This window comes from Melospiza melodia, chromosome 2, assembly GCF_035770615.1.
Source record: "Melospiza melodia melodia isolate bMelMel2 chromosome 2, bMelMel2.pri, whole genome shotgun sequence".
Classification (NCBI taxonomy): Eukaryota; Metazoa; Chordata; class Aves; order Passeriformes; family Passerellidae; genus Melospiza; species Melospiza melodia.
This window is the reverse complement of record NC_086195.1, coordinates 117528941-117545308: the sequence shown is the minus strand read 5'-3', so window position 1 is coordinate 117545308 and position 16368 is coordinate 117528941. Positions and strand designations below refer to the sequence as shown.

General features: G+C 41.6%; 1 protein-coding gene across 1 annotated transcript; it reads left to right on the top strand.

Annotated features, from left to right (window-relative positions):
* Positions 1-4822: 4822 nt before the first annotated feature.
* ASMT (acetylserotonin O-methyltransferase) lies at positions 4823-13167 on the top strand. The gene is made up of 8 exons (XM_063150503.1): positions 4823-4896; positions 6247-6421; positions 8351-8480; positions 9172-9240; positions 9762-9880; positions 10665-10805; positions 12005-12127; positions 12537-13167. Exons 1-8 carry the CDS (start codon positions 4825-4827, stop codon positions 12746-12748), a joined length of 1041 nt encoding a protein of 346 aa, XP_063006573.1. The 5' UTR covers positions 4823-4824; the 3' UTR covers positions 12749-13167.
* Positions 13168-16368: the final 3201 nt, after the last annotated feature.

Below are 16368 nucleotides of genomic sequence, written 5' to 3'. Positions count from 1 at the left end.
CAGCAAGGTCTGAGCTGAAGAGGGTGGGAAGTTCGTGGGCCAAAGCTCTTGAGCTCCCTTTTCTGGGCAGGATCTGGTGCATGTGTTCTCTGCATGTGATGCTGACTTGTCACAGCTGTTGGCAGTGGCAACCAGGAATGGTTTTTCTGCAGCCCTCGTGAAACAAAGAAGAACAGGAGTCTCAAAGGGGTAAGAAATCTAAGATCTTGTTGCTATGAACAGTGTTGCTGCATAGTCCTGATTTATCCTTAAGGAATGTCTCTTGTATCTGTCTGAGGGCTGATGAGTCTCTGCACATACCAGCCCTTTGACCTGCAATTTTCTTTTTATCTCCTAGCCTCAGCCTGCACTAGGTGGCTTGGGAAGCAGCTTAGTCAAACGACAGCTTTGGTACAACAGCAAGGCCAAAGCCCTTCAATATGATTAGTGTGATATTTTCCATCTGATTACTACCTGCTCTGGTAAAGGAATTTTGATAATGTGTGAGTCAATTTGCCAGCAGTAATTTATATTAGTAAAAATTATTACCAAAACTGGAACCATATCCAAATCCTGTTTCTAATTGGCTCTACCTTTGCAGAGTAATCTATTCAGTGTCCTAAAACAAAGACATAGGCATAATTAGGTATGTATATAAAAATATGTTATGTTACCTGGAAGCATCAGCTTTAAAGCTGACAGAGAAAAGGGGAGTTTTTGCAGTTGCACCCAAAATTGTGAACACAAGATTCTATCAGTGCCACAAGCTATAAAGACAAACTAGTGAGAGTCAACTGGTGATTAGGACTACCTGAATTTGGCACCAATGTCAGCTTTAGGGCAGTTCTTATATAGGACTATATAACAGACTATTGTGGCCACTCATGTTTGCTAGCAGAGTTAGAGATTTTACATTCTATATAAGACAGCAATTAAACCAACTAGTTTGGCAAATACCTTAATTCATAAATGTACGGGCAAAATTGGCCACTGATGTCCTGTATTACTATACAGATCAAATTTGTGTTTATTATGCATTGCCTGTGTCTTGATCTGGTATCCTGCTTCTGAGGTTTGGTTATTCTGAATACAACACACATTTTAGTAAGCTTACATTACATGCTGTTTATCTGGCCTTTCCCAAGTCTGATGAGCATATTATTTGCAGAAGGTACCTTTTGCTGCTTCACAGTAAATTTGCAGTTGTCTCTAGTGTTTGTATAAAGCAGCAATCTAGTTGCTGTTGATTCTTCAGAATTGGGTTGATGCTTCAGAACTGAATGAATGCACAGAATGAATCAAGTGTCCTATATTAATGTAATACTGGGCTCTGGAGGCTGGTTTGAAGTGATGTGCACCACCATCCTTCCTTCTTTAGTGGCAGCACAGAAAAGGAATTTGGTCTGGTACCCCCTCATGCTGCACCTGAATCTCCTGCTGCCTGACAAAAAAAGATTAAATTAATTTATTAGCTCAGGCTAATGCTTTGCCATAGCATATGTTATTAAATTTTTGAAGGACTAAGGCTGATTGGAATTGCTCTCTAATTGATAACTAATCTAACAGCATGTGCACTGTGGCACCTGCCAGGTGAGCTCTACCTGCTCTGCATGGGATGTTCAGGTGTGCTGTCCATGATATTGGACTTCTTGTAGGACAATATGAAGGGATGTCACTCCCAGGCACTGCCAGCAAAGTGTCCGAACAAGAACTGATCACCTTCACTTAGATTTTCCCTGCAATTCTGCACATGATCCCAGACATGTCAACACTCAGAGGAATTGCCTAGTGGTGTCTGTTACTTTCTACCTTCCCTGTAAAAGGGAAGAGTTGGAAAAAAATCTTTTCTGTTCATTGCACGTCTTGCTGCTGTGATTTATAGCAGCTGGGTCCATGCAGGTGTTTACACACCCCTAGTGGGATGGGATAGGGAATTGTGAGGGTAAAAGTGAAAAAACTTGTGGATTGAGATAAACACAATATAAAGGTAAAGCCAAAGCTGCATGCACAAGCAAGGCAAAATGAGGAATTTATTCACCACCTCCCTTGGGCAGGAAGGTGTTCCTGCCATGTCCAACAAAGCCAAGCCTCTGAAATGGCCTGTTTAAGGCAGTTGTGTACCCATGGTTTTCCTTTGTGTTCTTTGTGGCAGAACACAAGCAAATTCTGAGCCTGCCTCAGCTGCTATCTCTTTTGGTTTTCTGTTTGCATCTGTCTCTCTCTCTAAAGTTTCTGCATCCACCCCTTGAGGCTGGTGTAGCTGGCTATCCTCACGAAGACTATGACTCTAATCTGCTGGGACTTTCCACTGATAGAAATCTCAATTATTACATAGTTGAATTATATGTTGAGAGATTATCTGCAGTCCACAAGTTAAACCAAGAACAACTTTGGATTGCCTGAGATGCACTTTAAAAGATATTCTGATAGAGTTTACTGTAAGTGAATCTAAAGAGAAGGGAGGGTTTGCTTAGAAAATGAACTGGAGATACAGGTTTTTGTGCCCACTCCAAATATTTGCTATTAGTATATGTGATGAAAATAGGAAAAAACTAAAATTGGTGTGTGTCAAAAGTGATAGAAATAATAGTTATGCTACTAGGAAAATGCATCTGTTGTGAAATATGAGAATAATTAGAAGCTACAAAGAAGAAAAGAGCATTTTAAACTTGATATTCTATTTCAAAGAAAAAGTATGATATTAAGTATCTTGATTTTTTAGGATTGCTTAAAAAAGACCACAAAATAATACCTCAGGGCCCTTCCAGGGCATGTGTTATAAACTGGGTATACTTAGAGACTTGGTCATGATAGCAAGGCAGAGTTGCTCCCTACTGGAATTATTGAAACTCATTGTGGTCACATCCCTGGGATTTTTAGTTTTTGCTTATAAGGAAGGTTTTGTGTGAGAAGATTTCTCACTGGCAGGCACATTCATTTAACTAAATCTCCTTTGTTCATAGATAATTTCTTACTTTCAAATGTTATGCAAAAATGACATAATTGGTTTTTGTGTAGCATTTGACTCTAGTGAGTCATTTAGGCAAAGAAAAATGCATCACTGAAATAGAGCTGTGGTGGTAAAATAAGGGCTTTAGCCTGCATGTGGTCTAAGCCCTATGAGAGAAATCTTGATAGGGTTTTCATAGAAAGCAAGCCATTGCAATTTCATCTTCATGAATGCATTTCTAGCTTAAAAGGAGCTTAAACTCTAAGCCTCACTAACAATTTACTTGGAAACAGCTTCTGCATGTGGCTTTTTTCAATCTGGTGCGGGTTATCTGCAAGCCTCCTCCCCTACATCTCACTACTAGTGGTAATCCCATTAGATGATTATAACTGGTATCCTCAACAGACAGATTTAGTTATAATTGAAAAAGAACTTCAAGTGTATTTAATGAATGTGTGGTCATTTTATTAGTGGAGACTCATGTACCATATAACTTTGCCTTAAGTGAAGTGCATTTATGGGGCTGAATAGCTGTTATGTTCCCAGGAGTGGGAAATCCTTAATCTTGCATGAAATTGCACCAGTTTCTCAGAAGCACGTAGAATTGGCCTTTAGAAGAGAATTTCTTTTTTTATTTTCATACAACATATTTTTTTTGGGGTAACAATAGTTACCTTTGGCTGGTGATGTGCAATTATGTACAATTTAGTTAGAAAGTACGGATGCAGAGAAAGATTATACAGTGGAATCTGAAGCATGGAGAAATCTGCCACTGAAAAAATGTTGGTTTGTCACATTTTGCCTTCAGCGTACTACCTAAATAAGGTTTAATTTAACATTGTTTCCTGAAGGGTCACTAAATGTGTGATATAAAATCTGAGTCTTTTCCTTGATGGAAAGGATCTTCCTCACCTGAATGTTGCCGCATCTTCCCGGAGGTGAGATAGGCAAGATGTCAGACAGAGACAGAGAAATGGGGCAGCAAGATTTCAGGAAAGTAATCCAGGGGTTTAATTTTCTGATGAAAACCTATGAGGTATGTCCTGTGTGAAGTTGAAATCCATGCCCCATCTTGCACTTTGCAGTCATTTCATTGTTTCTTCCCAAGGGCCTTCTGCTGCCCATTATTTTTTTTTGCAGAGAAGGGGAGGAAAACTGTAGTAACCAGCTGGAAAATTAAAATGTGTTGTCACGCCTCAGCATCCTGCTCTGTCAAAACTTGGCAAAGTGCAAGTAGGACACTCCTAGTGAAGTGCTCCAAGTATTCCTTTCTATGCTGGTATCAGGCTGGCTGGGAGGACCTGCAAAATACAGAAAAGTAAAAAATGTAGATTACATCCTTGTAGGCTTCATCTGAGTGATCGTCTTCAGAGCAAACTAATCACAGTAAGAAAACAGCAACAGATTCTTACAGCTTCTCTTTGGACTTGCTGCTTCTGCACTTAGGGATGAGGGATACACTACTGCCAGCCCAGGGTCCCCCAGACTGTCCCCACAGCAAGTTTCAAGTCTCAAGTAAGATTCTGCTTTGGTTTATGAATGCTGGTGGCTTGCACTGAATTCAGGTTCTTGGTATTCTTCTGTACTGATTCCTGTTTTGCTTGTTACAAGCTTTCAAGGCTTCTGAGGTACCACTGTGTTGCTGACTGATGAGCTGACAATACAAGCTTTAATCCACAGTGCCTTATACTTGGTGATGGAAGATCCAAAGAAACAGCTGAACCAGGTAGAAAGACCCATCAAAGCCAAATAATTCAGCTAACATGTTTTGTAACCAGTGTGTTTCCCAGAAGCAATAAGATTATGTGGATCAGCTGGTGTGCTTTGTGTTTGGTTAAAAGAAGCTTATTTAAATTAAGAGAGCCAGGAAATCTGTGTCTCAGTCCAGAAGGAAGATGGGTTCCACAGAAGACCTTGACTATCCTCAAATCATCGTGCAATACAGCAATGGATTTTTAATCTCAAAGGTAAGAAATATAACTTTTAGAAAGAGTATGCAGAAAGAAATATTAGGGATTTCTCTTTAGATCCTGAATGTAAGTCTTTGGTAGAGGTGAAAGCACTGCTATAATGACTGTTTTTTCCAAAGATATTTTTAAGGCACAAAGGCAAAACTAAGTAATTCTACTCTTCTTATTGTTTGCTGATGTTGTTTGCTTAAGCACATGGGCATAAAATTATAATATCCAGTGCAGTGGATGATTTTTTCCTCATTTACTACTTAACTTTCCTATTGTCCCTTGCTGATCCCCTGGCCAACACGGTAAGAGAAGGAATGCTCTTTGGTTGTGCAAAAAACGCTGCACCTTAAGCTCCTGAAAGGCACAGCTGACAATAAAGAGAGGAAAAATAGATAATGAAAAATCCCGTTGTGAGAAAAAGAGGGGCCCAGTGCTTTCCAAATTAACACTGTTAGTACTGTGTTTTAGAGAAACAACTTCAACTTTGGCCATGCTAAGCCATGTTCTTACTCAGGGTAAAAGGAGCTTCATTGTACAGGAATAACTGTAGCTCAAATCATTGTAGATACAGGCAGTCTGTTAAATTGATGTCTTTGTTACTGTTTCAGGAGTGTTTATGTGACCAGAGTAATAGGCTCATACTTGTAAGATTGACTGTGTATAGCTAAAGAAAGATGGTCGATTCTTTTTTTTTTAATGTATGGTTAGCTGTGTTTGTCCGAAGGTTGATGAATGTTGCTGGAGAAATTAAACAACTCTAGGGAAAGACTGGGCAGTTTTGTGCAGTTAAATGAAGCTGTTCTTCTGGATGAGAGGAACCTCCCTGCTTTTGGAAGATCACTGTAGTCCTTCTCATCAGTGCCTGAAAGCAAGGTCCATAGAATGGGATATTCACCCTATTGCAAGCCATGAGAGAGTCTCCAGGGTTCACTGAAGCATGTGCTAGATCCTAGTTAAAGAACAGAAACATAAACAGACAACAAGCACACCCACCCAGACTTGCCTTTGTTCTTTCTAGGAGATTGTGAGAATCTGTTTCTAAACTAAGAAAGAGGCAAGGACATTTACACACAAAATCTGGTCTCTAAATGTGGACTTTTGGAAGCCAAAAAGCATTGGCTGGCTTCACTGGAAAAGGAAAAAGAATAAGACTAATGAGTGCATTACATGCATAGTATGTTAATATTGGTGCTCAGATAAATTACAATTTAATAATTGGACTTGTTTATATGAAATACAAGTTTATCTGAAATAAATATTATTAAATTTATATTTTCCCTACTTAAGCAGCTTGTGAAATGCAGTAGGCTTTGTGCTTTCACCTAATCCCTCACTCCCATCTTTCCCTGCTCCCAGGTTATGTTCACTGCCTGTGAGCTGGGGGTGTTTGATCTTCTTCTGGAGTCAGGACAGCCTCTGTCTTCAGATGCCATTGCTGCAGGTCTGGGTGCCAGCACCATGGGGATGAGAAGACTGCTGGATGCCTGTGTGGGATTGAAGCTCTTGGCAGTAGAGATGACACAAGAAGGAGGTAATAAAGGCAGAGGAATGGAAATAAATTGCAAGATTTAAACCTCTGATGGTTTTGAAAGTGAGGTAAGATGTGTGGGCAAAGGTGATACCAAATGTTAAGTCAGTTAATGTAGCTGGAAGAAGGAGAGAATCACTCTTAGGATTTACTCTTCAGCTGGAAGAGGAGGCAAATGTCAGCATGATCACAAGTATAAAATGAAACACAGGCACAGGGCTCTATATTCCTAAATGTCTTTGTACATGTGACTGTGGAGAAGATATTTAGGATAACTCCAAAAGCTCTGTGGAGCTTGTCTCAAGAAATCTCTGTGGTATGGACAGGATTTTAAACTTAAAATGCCAGGGTGGATGGTAACAGCATGATTTAAAACAGGTTTTGTTCTTCTTAGGGTTTTTACCATTATGTGAACTATTTTGTTGATCAGAACTGAGAGGTGATAAAAGTTTTTCCTTATGTCAGAAACATGGAATGCACTTGGACAGAAAGGATCTGTAGCCATCAGACAGCTGGTCAGGACCAGCTAGAGTCTCACAAATTGTGTCCCCTGCCCTGCCTTGTGTTGGCATACTCTGCTTTAGGGATTATAGTTGTTGCCAAATGGGTTTGGGGAGAGCAGGATCTATCTTTTATATTCCTTTGGTATGCAAGTGCTGTGGGTGAGTGATGCCACAGCAGATGCATTGGAGGGAGTGGGGAGATTTCTGGGAGTCCTTTAGGCATTCTTCTGTTTGCAGAAGGTCCTGTCCTAGTGAACTGAGGGAGTGTTTGTGTGGCTGGCCTACTGTTTTGGGGACTTTCTCCCCACCTGCTGACCTTGTTGATCAGAAAGAAGATTTGTCTGCAAAGAGTTCTCACTTAGAGCACACTGAAAGCTTCCTCTGAGAGGAGAAGCCTGTATGTAAATTGTAAGAGCTGCAGGGGGGTCGCACGGCTGGGACGGACGGAGATGAGATCTCTTTGAAGCCAAGTTGTATAACTTGCAGTTTATTGCAAAGGGCGTGGGTGAAGGGCCCTGCTGGAGCTGCCTGCCGCAGCTCGGAGCAGGCCCGAGAGAAGAGAGGCCCAAAGTGTAAGAGAGTTAAAGGCAAAGGTTTAAGAGTGGAGAGTATGTAGAAAGGAGGGGGTGAAGAAGTGCAGAGGAGAAGACAAAGAGACAAAGAGAGAAAAGGGAGCGAAGAAGAGCGCGTAAAGAGACAGAGTGAGACAAAGAGAGAGAGAGAGTGAAAAGAGCGCGAAGTTCCCGTTACTATACAATAAATCATCTTCTGTGTTGAATATTCAGATTCTCATTAACCAATCTACTACAGCATGCATATCCTATAACATTTCCATACAACCTATAAGAATCACTACATTACCATACTATGTTTACATTTTAAACCCTAAATCTTACTCTTTGGGCCCCATCTGCCAAGCTGCAGGGTCTGCTCTGACACTTAGGCCTGCCTGCTTGCAGAGGGAATTGTTTCCTCCAGGGGGGATTACATTCAGCTGGTCATATCATTGTTTTCCCGTTGTTCAGCAACTAAGGGATCTCAAAGGTTGCTTTCATTTCAATCTCACTTATAGTTTCTATATTCTCAAAATCTTTTGCCAGGCAGTCATATTTATAAGGCTTTCTTGTTTCATCCTCCCCAACATAAATGACATCTCTTAAAAGGCATTATTTTTGCTCTTCTTGAAAGAAATAGTTGGGGCTGGAGTTAAGCATAGGGAGATGGTGTTTACCTAGATGTAATGAGGTAACACAGATTTAAGCAGCTCTCACCCACTGCTCATTGCAGTGGAAGGCTTTGGTTGTAGAAGTAATGTGGCTGTGTTTTTGGCTGTATAGACATCTTCTGGTGATAAACACCAAGCTGTACAACAGACTTGGCAAGGTCATATATCATATATGTTAGTAAATATATTTATTTTATGCTTTAGCCCTCTACAGAAACACAGAAATTTCCAATGTCTACCTTACAAAATCAAGTCCAAAGTCTCAGTATCACATTATGATGTATTATTCCAACACAGTCTACTTGTGCTGGCAGTACCTGGCTGATGCTGTGAGGTAAGGAGGAGTGCTGTGTGCTGTCTGGTGCTTTGCAGCATCTGTGTCACAGCTCTGAGTGTTGTGTTTCTGGGGAAGAGCTCAGTAAAGATGCTGACTCATTCTCAGAAATTAAAAGCAACAGATAATTCAGCTGTTAACGTGGCCATATGTGTGCTTTTCTCCCCTCCTAGTTTTCCATTTGTGTATGTTCTTGTTTTCCTTTTCCCTTTCATTGTAGAGATGATCTAGAAATCCGATTTCTTTATGTGTCACCTTCAGTAAAGCACTTTATCATTACAGTGGATCTTACTGGATGTGGCATCAACAAAGTAAATAATGAGTAGTGGTGGCTAAGGGTCCTTCTGCTGCAAAGGTTTATAGGGGCAGTTAAGTATGGGTCTGGAGTCTCACTTGTTCCAGTCCATGTCAAACATGATGACCAAACATGGTGTAGATGACGGTGATGATTGTATCAGTCTTGTACATTTACCTCAGATGTGCTCCCGTAAATGACAGAATCCTGGAATGGTTTGGGTTGAAAGAGGCTCTAAAGATCATCTAGTTCCAACCTTCCTACCATTGATGCCACTCACTACATCAGATTGCTCAAAGTGCCATCTCACCCTGATCTTGAAAAGAACCAGTCATTCTTGTGAGAGGTTGAGAAATATATCAGCACTCTCATAGGCTTTTTCAATTACTATTTTAGAGAAGGAAGAAACCAATATGAAAGAGCTTTTGGTGTTTCATCCAAAGACCCTTTTGGAGCAATGTACAGGTAACCATTAAAATATTTATAGAAGTTTTATTCTTCTTGTTGTGGATAAAACTAATGTTTTTAACTATGACTCAGGACAATTAAATATGATGAGGTGAGAATTCCTCTCATAAGCATCATGCAATGTTTTTATTTCTCAACAATATCAATTACTGTGACACTGTCTGATATTTTGAATAGAAGTATGTAATTTTCTAACTTGAAAAACATCACAGATCTCTGACAGAGGCAATGATAGTTGAAGGAAAAAAAAGTCCCTTGGAAATTCTGAGAATGAGCAGCATAATACATTGTTGGATTTCACTAGTCTTAATTCCCTATTTAAATGCATGAATTCATAGCTGTACACTCCTGATACAGTATATTCAAGGTAGGTTTATATGCAAAGAGGACATATTCTGTGTCAATAAAGCCAGAGATTTTTGTTTAAGCTAAAACATGTAGCAGCAGTTATATGATAGGAATCTCTGAGGATGTGGTAAGGAACCCTCTCTCTGTGCTGTCTCTGTTTGCCTTGCTAGATCAGATGAAGAAATGCTAAAATTCATGGCTGGCCAGAACTCAGTATGGAGTATATGTGGCAGAGATGTCCTTGCTGCATTTGACCTTTCCCCTTTCAGGCAGATCTATGACCTGGGAGGTGAGTGTCCGGAGATATTCTTTAACAAGCCTCTGGACTGTCTTTTATAAGCTCTGCAGAGGAAAACAACTCCTATGTTATATGATGGGCAAAACAGTGGAAAGTAGGACATAACAATATAAGGAGAATTTTACTGATTTGGTTGGTTAAAAACAGAAACGTGAGAGTGATGAGAGCATTAGAAAGCTGAATGTTTTTCTTTACAGTCTGATTTATGTAAGCAGTCACTCATCCCCTCGTGGATGTGGCAGCTTTAGCATTTTTCATGCCTTGTTTGATGCATTCTTCCAGTGCCAGACTCTCTCCTTCTTCCTTTACAGTCTCTGTTGTTGAGGTACTGCCTACAGCCTCTTATCCTGCAGCACCCTGCTGTCCCAGCTCTGCTGAGTGCTGCCAGGATTCACAGGACAAGGCAGGCTCCCTCCTGGCCTCCCTCACTTCTTCCCCAGAGCCTGGTTTAGTGACTGTTTTTCACTTTTCACCTTCCAACACCTGCAGCTGGTCTGGCAAGGAGGGAGTGTAGGAGTGGTAAGGGCAGGGGCTGACCCCACATGCCTGGGTGCTGCTGCCCCCAGGCCTTCCTGCAGAACACATGGAGACAGTGACTTCTCCTGCCCCTCCTCTTCCCTCCCAGCAGCACATGGGAAGAGGTGTCTCAAGGGGTCAAATATACATTGCCAGCTTCCATGAGGCTGAATGTACCATTGCCTGTATACTTTCATGGGGATGTCACTGAACAGGTTGGGTTTGTGTCAGTACTGACCTTCTTTTCCTGTCCCCAAAGGAGGTGGAGGAGCTTTGGCCCAAGAATGTGTTTCTTTGTATCCAAATTCTACTGTCACAATTTATGACCTGCCCAAAGTTGTGCAGGTGGCCAAAGAACAGTTTGTTTCCCCTGAGGAGCATCAGATCACTTTCCATGAAGGTAGGTGGGGACAGTGGTGTGGAGTTGTCACAGCTGTGGCTCCAGAGCCCTGGCTCTGCTCAGAGGTGTCATACTGGAGGCTCAGGTCTCCAGCTGCCCCTTATGGGGACAGGGTCTCAGGCTGCAGCCTCCCCAACCCACCTCTGCAGCTGTTCCAGCTGTCCTCCAGCAGCTGTCAGAGACACAAGTCAGTTATTCAGCAACAGTAATTCCTGAAGAGAGCTATTTCATTTCTTAAGAACAATGGTACGTTAGCAAAAAAAAAAAAAAAAAAAAAAAAAAAGCATCATGCAATTTTGAAATCTGCTATGCTTTGTTATAAATTTTCCTAACACTCCCCTTTTCTCCTGTGCAAACCTCCTGGCAGATGTGAGGGGCGCCAGGTCTGCTCTGAACATGGGTTTTTCCTTCTCTGGTCACAGCTGATTGAGTCCTAGGATATTTTGGAACATAAAAGTGGGTGAGCTAGCTCCTATTCCTCTTGCCCAGACCACTGATCCTGCATAGTCTTTGTACTATGTATGAGGAAAATGAATATAGGGAGATCTCATTTTTAATGTTTACAAAAGTCTTCAAAGTGCTGGAAGTGCTTAAAATTGCTCAGATCTGAGAGAGAGAAAAGGAGACTTGAGGAGGGAAGGGAGTGTATAAAAACAAAGATGCAACAAAATGGGAGAAGAAACGACAAAGTAAAGTGCTGAGAAAAAAAATCTGAGTGCAGTACAGCAGGTGCTGAACAAAAGGAATAACAAACTAGTGATGGAGGTGAGAGATGTGTATTTTTACCTATGGATTTATGGAGTAATTCTGTGATTACAGAAGATCTTTGAAAACTTTCTTAGAGAAGGCAATATTCTTTCCTTCTTTCTCATGACAGGAACTTAGTGAACCTATGTCCTTAGTGCAGTATGAATTTGAATTTCTGTCATTGGAGAAAGCCAAAACTCAAATTCTTTCCTGTACATCAGTCTGTTTCAGGATGAGTTATTGCGTTTAAATGTTTCAGATCTTCTTGAGACTGATCAAGAGCAAAATTCCCTATGCAGTGCAGCAGAGGACTTTCACCTGGTACCTCCATTGCCATGTGATATGTCTAAAGGACATTGCAAGCCTGGAATTGAACAGAACTGAAAATATTTGCATAACTCAGCTCTCAGTGTTGTGGGGATTTGTATAATGCATGTATTCTTGCTTCACAGGAGACTTCTTTAATGATTCAATACCTGAAGCTGAACTGTATATTTTATCCAAGATACTGCATGATTGGGATGATGACAAATGCAAACAACTGCTGGCAAAAGTCTACAAAGCTTGCAAACCTGGTAGGTGTGAATTCTTGAAGAGCAGAGGGACTCTTACTATTGTTTAGATAGGTGTATACAGCACAGCAAAAAATCCCATTAAGCATCACAATGAAGGCTCAGAGTTTCAAAAGCACTGCCTACAAAACAAAATTATTAAGGTCCTGTTAATTTCAGCTGGGGAAAATGGGAAATTTCCAGCCCAGCCATAGCACCTCCTTCAGCTCTAGGATGTCAGTACCAACATAGCTGAGCAAGGATATCCTCTGATGCTTTGGCTCTTTCATTGTCTTCTGTGATGCTGAAATGTGACTTAATGTAGAGACTGCCTCTTCCTGAAAGTAAGGTTAGGATCTGTCCTAGTAACAGCTCAAAAATAGCTCGCCTTTTCATTGCTCAGGCTGTGTTTTCTTTCTCTTCTCTCCACCAGGTGGGGGAGTGCTGCTGGTTGAATCCCTTCTGAATGAAGATAAAAGTGGGCCTGTAGAAACCCAGCTGTATTCCATGAATATGTTGGTGCAGACAGAAGGGAAAGAGAGAACAGCAGCAGAGTACAGCAAGCTCCTGGAGGCAGCTGGCTTTGGAGTGATTCAAGTAAAGAGGACTGGAAAACTCTATGATGCTGTTTTAGGAAGGAAATAGTAGTATGTGTTTTATGTATGTAACAAAACAGAAGAGGTTGAGAAATATGCTATTCTTCTTAGTGGGCAATGATCAGCCTAGCTTTTAGTTAAGGCAGCCAACTTTTTGTAAGCTGCTACATTGTCAAAAGACTCACTAATAACAGATCTTCAACATGCATGTGTTACAAATCTGGAAGCCTGGCTTGGCTTGCCTTTGGATCTGGGAGAAAAAGAAAGAGATCAGCACCTGTTCCACAAGAAACAATCCACAAAAGAAAAGTGTAGTGTGTCTGCTTCAGCTTGTATCAGTCTTTCTGATTTTTGACACTGTATCTGACAAAAGCAGAGCTGAATTTGTACTTGAGTTCCTGCAAAACAAAACTAATCCCTGTACTGAGCTTTTGTGCCTGCATTTTTATTCCTGAAATATTGATATAATAAAACCAGACAAAATTATGTCTCCTTATGGTCTTTTCAGAGTTCCAGGAGAAGTCGTGTCTGAGCCTTGGGGAGTTTTGCATGAAAAAACATATTAATTTTTTATTTCCTTTAGATTTTGATTTAAATTATGAAAAAGTGTTGTACTTTAGTGACTGGTTGAAACCCAGGGATTCTTATTACAAGACAGGTAGGAAGATGATGCTGTGAAGTAATTTTGTTATATACTTGGGTTGTCCTTACTGCATGCCTCCTGCCATTTCTTTAAATCATTAGATCAAACACAGTCTGCCATTACCCATGCAGTTCTTGGAAGCAGAATAATGCATTACTGAAGTGAGAAACATTTGGATAAGGCACTAAAAATCACTCTGTAACAGTAATTGCATTCTGGAACAGTAATTGCATTTGCCCATTAAGCTGGATACTAGAGGAGCTTGATATAGTTGACTCAGTAGCCATCTACAGGAGCCTCTCACTCATGTGACTATAGGAGAAGGACAGGGAGAAAGTAGCCTCAGTACACACAGGAGACATAAGGCTCTAATATTGCAGTTACAGAGACATGCTGGGACAGCTTGCATGATTGGAATGTTGGATTTTGGGGAGGGTTTTGTTTTTTCTTCTAAATGACAAAGACTGTGAAGAGAGCCTGAAATAAGTGCTTTGCTACATGCAGGCGAATTAAAACCCTGTTTGTTCTACAGTTTCTGTGTTCCAACAGACATTTCTGATGACACCTTGCTATATATAAGGTCTCTTGTCCTTGTTTTTTGCTTGTTCTTGGATATGTTAAAAAGGTTTCAAAAAGCTTATGCCAGAAGAAAGGAAGGAAGGTGGAGGTTTCCAAGTTACCCATTTTTGGTAATGAAAGCTGTTCTCAGGTTCATGCCCTTTCATGGTGCTGCAGTGAGAGGTTTTCTGTTTGAAGCAGATGGCTCTGCCAATAGAGTTCTTTCCCCCTTTCACAGAGTTTTTTGCCATATTGACTGAGATACATTTTCTAGCTCCGGTATGGCTTAGGAGTAATGAATGAAAGCTGGCCACAGCTGGAGGGAATCAGCCCAAAGCAGAAGAATGCCCAGGGCAGGGAACAGCAGGAAACACTGAGACTGGCTGTGCTTGACTTGGCTGAGTGAAGTCAGCTGCTCCCCAGGCTGCTGTGAGAGGACAGAAACTTCCAGCAGGGCCTTGGCCTGATGGCTTGGGAGTTACAGGAAACAGCAGAGGGCAGGAAAAGCCAGGAAATTTGCCATCTTAATGTGCTAGCTGGAAGCTGGTGGCTGCTGCTTTTCAGAACTTGCTGATAGTTGTGGGTCATTGAAGAAGCACAGCCTTGAGCACTAGGAAAATGCTGCTTCAAATATAACAAAAGAAACAGTAACTAAGCAAGAAAAAAGCAGGAGAGGCGCAGAGTAAGGGACCCCTGCTTAGAAAGACAAACAGCCCCACTGCAGCAGGATCAGGCACAGGCTGGGGGCTGAATGCTGCCTAGAAACATCCTGCCAAAGGAAACTTCAAATGGAGGGCAGAAGGGTGGGAAATTGTCCCACAGGATCTGTGGCTGTAGAACCACTGTGGGACGGTGGGACCCACACTCCAGGTTCCAAGGTTCAGCTCTCCCTTCTTCCACTCACCTGCTCTAGAGAGCCCTTGAGGCACTGGGGACCTGTCCACAGGCTCTCCTGAGCTCTGTGTGCTTCTATAAATGTGTGGGGTTTCCCCCCAAAATTCTCCACAGTGTTCTCCCTTCTAATGCTTTAGCCCTTCAAAAAAGCCTTATTGCAGACTAGCTTAGTGTAGCTAAGCTTAGTGTCGCTTCAACATTTTGAATGAAGCAACATTTTGAATGAATGCAACATTTTAAGTGAAGCTCTCTCAGGGTTATGCAGAATGCTGTACACTGAAGGCAGGCTGCTTTCTGGAACTAAGTAAGCAAGGCCTACAACAAATGGCTTCTTATAACAACTGTGTTAATGAGAAAGAGGAGGCAGATAGATAGCAAGTAAATCCTGATGTTTCTGCAGATGCCAGGCACATCTGTCCATGCTCCATCCAGCACAGCATGGAGCCCTGTTGGAATTTCCCCCAGTAAGTTGTACAGATGCTGTCCATGGCAGGAAACGTCTCATTTTGGGTTGTTTGGGTGATAATTTTCTTACAAGAAAGAGGCTGTTCTCACAAGAGCTGGTTGCTGCATTGTTAAAGGCAAGGCTGTGATGGTGGTGTGGGAGTGGGAGCTGCCTGAGGCCCCCTGAGCTGAGGGGTGTTTGGGGCACAGGACAGGCCTGAGGCCACGCTGGGCATGCAGCATGGCAGCTGCCATGGGCAGCACTGACTCCTGCATGTACAAAAAGCTCCTGCTCAGGATCACTGCTTTCCACTCTTTGGTCCACCTGCAGCTTACCTTTCCCAAATATTTTATGGATTACAGATTACCTTAATAACACATGAGCTTCTCAAGCCCTCAGAGCAGACGTGGCCTGTCCAAGGCGCTGACTCCCTGAGCACAATGTCTTCTGAAAGGCTGCCAGTAGAGTGGCCTTTTCAGAACCGGGAGTTCTCACAACATGCAGCTTCTGAAAGGGTGCAGCATACATGTCCAGGCTTGCTAAAAGAAATTTAATTGTTACAGGGTGCAACAGATCCCTTTAAATAGGAAATAGGTCTTTATGTTACATATTGGTGCAATCAGGCTGTCAGGGGCTGACTTAAAGCACATAAAATTTGTTGGGTTTTTTCCAACAGCTCAGTATGAGGCTTGAGAATGACTTAGAACTCATGCTGTTAGAAGGATATGTATTAAGTCTTTGTTCAGTGCTGTGTCTTGTACCTTTAAAATAGGTAATGCTTTGTTGAAAGGGAATACAATCTTAAACCCGTAAACTTTCTGTGTGATGAATGAAGCAGTGCCTGTGTTATGCCTTGCTGGTTTCTTCTTTCAGCATTTATAGTACAAAAGGAAGACTGCAGTTCCAGGCTCTGATAGGAATACTAAGGATGCTATGGCTTGACAAAACTGTTCACCTCTCAATGCTTATTAAAACATGCAAAAATTAAAAATGATGTCTTGTTAAATACAAGCTTCACAGATTCTGGCCTATGTTGCCCAGAATGAGGAGTTGTACATTTTTCTAGAGTTTGGAATTTGCTCTGACTTTTGTATGTTTAGGCCTAGTATTTTGGTAACACAGGAGACCT